General features: G+C 37.7%; 1 protein-coding gene across 2 annotated transcripts; it reads right to left on the bottom strand.

The window, feature by feature from the left end:
• Positions 1-1,710: 1,710 nt before the first annotated feature.
• Positions 1,711-6,494, bottom strand: LOC113283605 (glutamine-dependent NAD(+) synthetase-like). 2 transcript variants are annotated; one of them, XM_026532935.1, is made up of 13 exons: positions 6,095-6,492; positions 5,677-5,982; positions 5,366-5,589; positions 5,165-5,268; positions 4,855-4,989; positions 4,524-4,692; positions 4,186-4,321; positions 3,835-3,973; positions 3,416-3,592; positions 3,052-3,219; positions 2,728-2,823; positions 2,434-2,562; positions 1,711-2,207 (listed from the first exon to the last, which is right to left on the bottom strand). In XM_026532935.1, the coding sequence occupies exons 1-13, from the start codon at positions 6,286-6,288 to the stop codon at positions 1,980-1,982; spliced, it is 2,205 nt and encodes a 734-aa protein (XP_026388720.1). In that variant the 5' UTR covers positions 6,289-6,492; the 3' UTR covers positions 1,711-1,979. The 2 variants fall into 2 exon arrangements, with proteins under 2 accessions (XP_026388720.1, XP_026388721.1); XM_026532936.1 differs by lacking the exon at positions 2,434-2,562 and having other exon boundaries at positions 6,095-6,494.
• Between the last annotated feature and the right edge of the window lie 2,094 nt (positions 6,495-8,588).

Genomic DNA, 8,588 nt, shown 5'->3' with positions numbered 1-8,588 from the left:
GCTTACCGTCAAGATTGCCCATCTTGGAGCTCAACGACACAATTTTAGCCGACATCTGATCGTCAAGATTGTTCATCTTGTAGCTCACATATGTACGAGATCTGGTTAGTTTTATTTGAAGGTATTTTGGGTGGTTCATGAAACACGTATACAATTTTATTCATGCCTGCACATTTGATGACTCAGCTATCCGAAGTTTGGATGGAATAGTTGACAACAGGAGAAAATACTAATTTGAATTCTATAGAGGAGGTAATACGAATAAGAGATCTTTATTTGGGAGGAAACAAAAAATCCCCCTAGTAATCACTTTTTTCTTTATGTCAACTCTGTTTAGGGCTGCACAAGATCCACCCACGATACCCAAACCCACCCGTACCCGCTAAATCCGTGGGTTTTTAATCCATACCCGTCCGTTATGGGTGCGGGGTTGGTTATGAAAAAAAAAACCGTTGTCTGTGGGTGCGAGGTTGGTTTAAGCTAATACCCGCTCATACCCGCCCAAAAAACCCGCAGATTATATACCATTAGATAAAACTAATCCTAGTCGTCCATTATGAAACCCTAATACTAGTAGATAGGATAACTGATAACCCTCATTCACTTTCTACACTCTTCTCTCTGTTCGGCCTCTCCTTTTCTTCCTCCTCAGTTCTTCTTCTTCACCTACGAACGACAATTACCAGAAATCTTCACCAGAAATCGACAACAACAACTTCGAATCTTCACCAGAAATCGACAACAATCGAAAAATCAACAGATTCAACACTTAATCTTCATCTGTGAACTTCCTAGATATGAATATTTTGGGGGTTTTGGTTTTTTTTTTCTCACTTAATCAAGGAGAATAGAAGTTACTCTAAATACTTGAATATAAAGCGGGTTTAAACCCGTTTAAACCCATACCCGCCCAACCCGTAGCGGGCGGGTAACAAAACCCACCCGCTGTTTGTGGGTGCGGGGTTGGTTATGAAAAAAAAAACCCGCAGTCTGTGGGTGCGAGGTTGGTTTTAGCTTATACCCGCCCATGTGCAGCCCTAACTCTGTCGCAGCTACTAGTCCCGCATGAGCTATCAACAATACTCATGTCTTAATTCTACAACACTCATGTCTTAATTCCACTAGTCCTCCATGAGCTATCAACAATACTCAGATCTTCATTCACAAACCATGTCGGTTCCATTTTGCTTTTTGAATTACTAGTCCTACATGAGCTTCTTAAACTGCTTGTTACTACGCACAAGTTTTCAATCTATTGAAGACCACTCGGATATAGGTATCTTTTGATACATTCAAGGCAACATCATAAGTCGGTTGACAAGGTTGTTTTGAACTTAAGATTAAGATGGCTGGGCAAATCCCTTAATCACCCCATCAGGTTTCTAAGACATGGAAACAAAATAAACCAGCCCATATGTGTTTGCCTCGGATACTTAAAAGCGTCAGAGATGGGCGCAGAGTTGCAGACAGCCTTAAATGCGAATATTAGACGGCCTTAAATGCAGGTAACTTTCCATTTAATAGATGGTCTCGAGTGCACACGACAAAAGGTATTGTTTGTGTTAATAAAGTTGCAACTAAATAGCAAGCTGCCAAGCTGTAGCAGACTCCCCAGCGCCTGAACTTCTGCAAATCTAGCCATGTTTAGCGACTAGGCAACCACTTTATTAATGGTTGGTTGTGATACTATATGTAGAAATGTCAAGGATGAGAAGATTACCAGAGGTGAAAAGAATAGGGGAAAAGGATAGTTGGTTGACATTCATATTACTTACAAATGGTTGAGATTTGAGAAAATGCTAGATCCTAAATGACAAAACAATACTAGATTTTAAACGATAAAACAGTTCCAAATATCCCTTGTCCAATTCCTTAAGCCATTGAACCTTTCCTTCAATAATGCTTCACAGGCTATGCGTCATAGAGGAGAGGGAGGGACGCAGGGAGCAAGAATTATTATTGGTTTATGATACCCTGACCTACAGGCCAGCTCTAGGATCACCTGAGCCTGCCGCCACAACCCCCATTCCACCACCGCCCCGATCTAAGGCGACTCCCATCTGTTCATGCTCAGCAGATGCTCCCACAATAGGTTTATTGCCATCTAACTGGTTTACAAGTTCATCAATCTTGCGGAATTGATGTGGCCAACTTGAGTTATAGAGGAACTGGCGAAGATCGAACCTGTTGTCTTCAGGTGAATAGCTCTGCACCAACATAAAATGGGTACATTTTCAAATAAGCCTTTTCTGAAGACATTAATCAGTATATTTCTCAAACTCTTCTGCAAGATTGTTGCACGTTAGTTAATTTTTAAATACTTCATTCCTTTAATCTAGTATGAAGAAGAAACTGAAATTACCTCAGCATGATAGGGTTAATTTTTAAATACTTCATTTCTTTAATCTAGTATGAAGAAGAAACTGAAATTACCTCAGCATGATAGGAAGGTGTCAATACGGTCATCTTGTGTCGATTAATTGAATAGTACTTAAAGAAGTACTTCACCTTGTTTCCTATCTCTAATGGACTTAACCTTCCTCCCCATTTATAGCAAAGGTTCTGCTACACAAAACCTTATAAGTTCACTAAGATGATGCGTAAAAATCAACAAACGAATAGGCTAGACTAATCATTTCCATTATCTTGAAGTAAATATAATGATCAGAATCCTCCTGTTAATCATTGGTCAATTTTCATAGATTTAGTAAGGGTGGCAAAATGTACCTGAAACATTGACACAGGACCACATCTGAAAATCTTTCGCAATCTTCCATAAATTGAGAGCTCCTCGTATGTCATTCCCATGTCAACTTCATCCAACTGTTTTTACACAAACACAAAGATCAGAGATCAATAAAATGTTTATAAGATTTTTACCGGGACATAAAGAAGTACACTTAAAAGGTAAGTTGAAAAAGAAATAGGAAATGCATAATTAAAACAACAAGGATTGGATGGAATAGGTACATAGAAAGAAAGATGAGCTGTAATTAACAAAAGCGCTTCTACACGAGCAAACGAATATCACAGCTGCATAAAGTTCTACACCTGACTGTAATTGGATCGTATAGGCTCCAACTCAGCAGTTGGAGGGGCGGCTTCAATTTCAGCCAAGGATGGATAATCGAGATGGACAGCAGCCCATTTCAGAAATGCTCGAAGATCCTGCTTACTAATACTTCCAATGGGGTTTATATCTGCAGAGCTGCAATCGTACTGTAACACAGTAAAGGAACTTCTCGAATCAATTGCTCAAGTTCGCTTACTAGGAAATGGTAGCTACTGAAGTAATTCAAATGCAGATTACTGATTTCAGCAATCTAGGTTTAGCAAGTCTTACCCTTACATTCAAAAGTGGGAAATAAAGAACTTAGCATCTGATTATATTTGAATGGATGGAGAAATGATTTACCTTTGTTAAGTAACCCCGCAATCCTTCGTCCACATTGGAGCTACCCAATACAAGATAAAATCCAGGCTTGCTGTGAGCCCAAGGAAGGAGAGATGCCAACATAAATGCTAGAACCATTCTAATACGAGCTTGGATATTTTGCAACCCCAAGTTCTCAGCATTTGATCCCCCATCAACCTGTTCACCAAAACTCTACTCAATTACTAGAAGAAAACCATCTCTTTCTCATGAAACTAAACATGGACTAACACAGAACTAGAGTTTTACTAGAGACACATTTCCTGTTCATTTTTATCAGAAGGGTAGATTAAGTTTTTTTAGAAATGGACATAGCAGTACGTGGAGAACTGATCTTGTGTCACTAACTTGGGAGCACATAGACATGAAGAAAATGAAAAGCATAGTAACTGCAGGATTACCTTGTACACAGGACGTTTTCCAGTAAGTGTCTGGAACAAGGATATCAAGGAAGAAATAACAGTATCAATGGAAACATCAAGGTGCCAAGAACCAATTTCGTCGGCTAGTAGCTTTGCACGTGACCTTGTGGCGTCTGAACTGCAGAAAAAACAGAAAACAGCTTTAAAATCCCCCTGAATATAAGGTGACTTATTGAGTAAGTGCCAGGGATGCTTTGTAAGTCCAAATAAGCCAACCATATAATGCTCTTGACAGACATCTTCGTGGTACATTTATGAACATAAATTGAACACTACTGAGAACTAACAATAAAAAAGAATAAGGCCATGGTGTTTCGACTCAAGTCCAACCTATTTTCGGTTCCCATGAAAACCGTGTAAAATATGCGTTTGGCGAATTCTTTGCTATCAGTTGGATACTTCCCATCAGTATAATGACCAATTCTTATTGCATCAGCTTTAACCTGTTCATCCCCATTTGCAATTTCTGCACATATACATGTCTGTCTATCATCAACCACAGCAAAAGCATGAAAGAAAAACCATAAGACAAGCAATTGAAAATACATCATTCAGGATCAGAAAAAAATCTGCTTGATTATGGAGAGGATCATCAAATCACGAATCCTTACTATTCCAGATCTAATCCATGAATCTACTAAATCTAACACAAGGGCCACACAGCTTACCCTTTACAACAAGCTGACACATACATCCAACAATGGCAGCTACAGAAGAACTGTCAGCTCCCCCAGAAAGTGGAAGCAGAAAACCAGAAGCTCCACTTCTTCTTAGGTAATCCCACATCCAGCAACCAGGACCAAAGGCTATCTCCTCCTCAGGAGAGTGATACTTAATCTGCATATCATGATAAACCTTTATATGCATTCGCCCATTGAGGTTCATCACTTCATTATCTCTAGATGAAGAGTATAAATACAGCCAATAATTATGAAAATGGAAGGTACAGGATGTTAGGTGGAATACGAATTAGTTACTTTTACATAATAATTTACCGACCTTCAATGGACTCGAAAGCAAAAGTCGGGGATCAAAAGATTGGCAGAGCTTATATGGTGCTGTTATCGATGAAACCTTCGTCTTGCAACTGGCTTGTTCTTGAAAACTACTTATTGATCCTCTAAGGCTGGCAACCTGTCAATTTTATATAATGTAAAGCAATCAGAATTAATCTATATACACCGTTAATCTGTTGCCACCATCCTAAAAAAACTCTATTAGATTAACCAGATGAAGGTCGATAGCATACGCTTTAATGACCTGGAACATTAGACAGACAAGTTTTAAAACACGTGAGATTAAATCTTACAGCGTCCAGATCAACTTGAGCAACCAAAACCTCGACATCCTTCAAAGAAAATTGAGACCCTTGAGCAACCACATCCCCGTTAACAACCACGCAACTACACCCATCTGCCACATATAGAATACAACATTGACAGTATTATAGAAAAAACAAATTGTCTTCAATAAAAGTGTCCGCTCAAATAGCCAAGTCATATTCACTCACCGTAATAAAGACGAGCACCGTCACATCCTTGGTGATTACTGTACATATAAACCCCTCCACGAGTATGGGTAGCACCTATAAAAGCACGAAGACGAACATCAAGCTTTCTTAACTGATGGTGACTTCCACTTGCATTCAGAAATACTTCAACACCATTAAGAGCTAACTCAGCATGCGGAGGTACAGGAGTAAAGAGTTCTTCACAAACTTCAGCAGCAACAGCACTACAACAGAAAAAACACCAATATGAAATCACATGGAAACCAATCTACTGTAACTCTATCCAAACACATTATATAAAACAGTCTTACGTGTCTAGAAACTGAATGTATCCATAACCAAAAGGCACAGATGTTTGTGATAAAGCTTCAGCAACATCTGGTGGGAGTTGAAATTCCTCAAGCTGATCTCTTTGTTTCCATGCAGTAAACCATCTCAATTCTCTATAATTTCCATCATTTGCAAGCCAAATTTTTGGTCTAATCATCAGAATTTTTCGATTATAACACAGAAGTTGACAATTATAACGCTCAGATCCTCGTATTACTGGCATTCCGATACTACATAATATTCCATCAGTATAATCACCAACTAAAATTTCTTTCAAACATTCCCATCTGTCCAACACAATAAAAATCATAGATAAATTACTCAAAACAATTCAGTCCAGAACAGATTAATGAATATCAAATTTAAAAATTGAAGTTAAACTATAGAATGTGCACTTACGAATGACTAACAGTATCAAGCTCTAAGAAATGATCTTCACATCCATAACCAGTGATTTCAAGTTCAGGTCCAAGTCGAATAACTGCACCAGATTGTTTAGATTTAGTGATTGATTCTTTGATATTCTTCAAATTACAATCAAAATCCATTGCCCATTGATTCAGATTGCATGTTGCAACTTTAAGCAGCCTCATCTTTTAGGGTTTAACGGAAACCCTAATTGGGTATCAAGTAAATATAAATTAGGGGTTCAGTGCTATGTAGAGAAGATGTCGAAGGAGAAGGAGAAGAAGAAGAGAAGGAACTGATAAAAGATGCTCCACTCCGTGTTGTTTTGGTTCGTTAATTTCAATTTGGAAGATGAATAGTTTTGGGGGTTTTGTTGCTCGAATGAACATCCAAAATTCTGATACCCCTGCACGTATTATGTTGAGATCGATCTTGTGACGACACAATGAGACCCACCACCGTCCCCTGCCTGATACACTAGACTAGCTAGTATCTTGCTCAGTGTCCCCATAGCCAATAAGGACCGATACAAAATGGTGGCCCCTTTTTAATGAGGTTACACCAAGTCCTATAGTCTTTTTAATTGAGCATCTAGATTGGAAGTCCACATCAGCTACAATGACCTTCCAAGTCTCGTGGGCACGCTGAATAGAACAGCGCAACCATCTCAGTCGTCGAATCAAAAAATAAATCAATATCCGGTGAACTAAACAACGAAAAGTTGATTTTCTCTGCGCTGAACCATTCAGTGAAACTATCTCGCTGATCAAGATTTTCCAACGTCGATTTCGCATGCCGCGATACTTGGTGATAAAGATTATTAATGAACTTTTTCCAATAGAACCTCAATTTAATTAGAGCATTAGAGGTCATAATCCTGAACAAAGGGTTACTTCGGCCATAATGTGGCAAACATGCGTATTCGAATGATGAGTACCTTTGTATGGGTAACCCCATACAAGTATCTTTCATTGTTTTGCAAAGTAATAATTAATCATTTTGATCCAACGTATTTAAGAAAACCAATCGAGAAACGTATTAGAGAAATATTAAAGAAAAACGAGGATATGAGATTTTTAGGAATGCTAGTTAGTCTTGACTGTATGCATTGTGTATGGATAGAATTCGCTATTTATTGGACCGATCAATATAAGGGTCGTTATTAGAAGAAAAAAATGATATCCTTGAAGCTGCTGCTTCTTATGATTGTTGGATGTGATACGCATTTTCTGGTCTCCTGGTTCACAAAATGACATTAATGTCTTGCACAAATAGCCTTTGTTTGAAGATTTAAAGCATAATATTTGTCCTGAAGTCCGTTTCACAAGCACTACCATTAATAAATTCATGGGTATTATCTTGCGGATAAGATCTATCCAAAATGGTCAACCTTAGTTCAACATTATTGTCATCCCCCTGACGGCGAACTTGATCGTTCATACAAGAATTTTAACAATAGAAAAATGGATTTCAGGAAGGATGTGGAACGGGCTTTTGAAATTTGAAGCAGAAATTCGCGGTCAGTTGTGAGTTATATCGCTGTCTAAGCGCTCGTGAATGCACAATATTACACTCACTTGCACAATTATGCATAACATGGTAACTCGACAAACCTGTCACAATAAGAATTGGATTTACCATGATGATGTAGATTTGAGGCATGAGATTCAACGAGAAAGAGGCTGCCTGCAAGGAATTATGTGCAAATGACTAGTTATATTCAGAACCAGAATATGTATGTTAGGTTAAGAGAAGATCCGAAAGTGAATCTTTAGGCAGAGTTTGGAAGATCCAGTGGGCGTGATTTTTATGTTTTATTTAATTATTAGTTTAACTATTTAATCGTTAATTTGTTTGTAGTTATATATTAGTTTTTATAAAAATATTAAATTATCGCTTGTCGGTGTTCATTTAATTGTTAACTCCTTTGTACTTAGTTATTAACAATTATAAAAATATTCTATTGTCACTTAACGGTTTTTAGTTCCTTGAGCGATAAACACCTTAAGTTGGTTATTTTCTAAAAACGATTATACGTGAACTTAAAATTATATAAACTAAGGAATGCAAGTTTGCAAACCGTGGCTATAAAGTTCATGAATCGATTCGAGTGAATCAAATCGTTTTTTCTTCGATTGTGTCTTGTATACTGTTATAAGATCCAAGCAATTGAAAAACTCTCCAACTAGTTTATTTGAATTGGTTATGGTAAAGAAAAATATGGTCGATATGAAAGTGATCATATGGCTAACCATTTGGTTAACTACTGTTGAACCAACTAGATGTACATGTTTGGGTATGGTTACACAAACCTAAATAAACGTGCATTTCATTTGTGTGTAACAAGCTAAGTTTTGATCTCATGGTTAAAAGGTATTAGCTTGAATCTAATCAGGTTTTCATCTAACACTAAATATTGCTTTGTTACTAAGCTAACATTGATTGCAAACCCTGATTTGAAAGGCTATATAAGGGAGAAATCTAG

Source organism: Papaver somniferum, chromosome 5 (genome assembly GCF_003573695.1).
Source record: "Papaver somniferum cultivar HN1 chromosome 5, ASM357369v1, whole genome shotgun sequence".
NCBI lineage: Eukaryota > Viridiplantae > Streptophyta > Magnoliopsida > Ranunculales > Papaveraceae > Papaver > Papaver somniferum.
Note: the sequence above shows the minus strand (reverse complement) of the source record. Positions and strands in the feature narration are given on the sequence as shown.

Excerpts from the sequence above, each read along its gene's own strand:
- LOC113283605 (XM_026532935.1), bottom strand. The coding sequence starts at position 6,288 with ATGAGGCTGCTTAAAGTTGCAACATGCAATCTGAATCAATGGGCAATG. Across the intron at positions 4,990-5,164 it reads CTCAAGTTGATCTGGACGCT|GTTGCCAGCCTTAGAGGATC; the intron begins GTAAGATTTAAT and ends TAAAATTGACAG. Across the intron at positions 4,693-4,854 it reads TGCTTTCGAGTCCATTGAAG|ATTAAGTATCACTCTCCTGA; the intron begins GTCGGTAAATTA and ends CATGATATGCAG.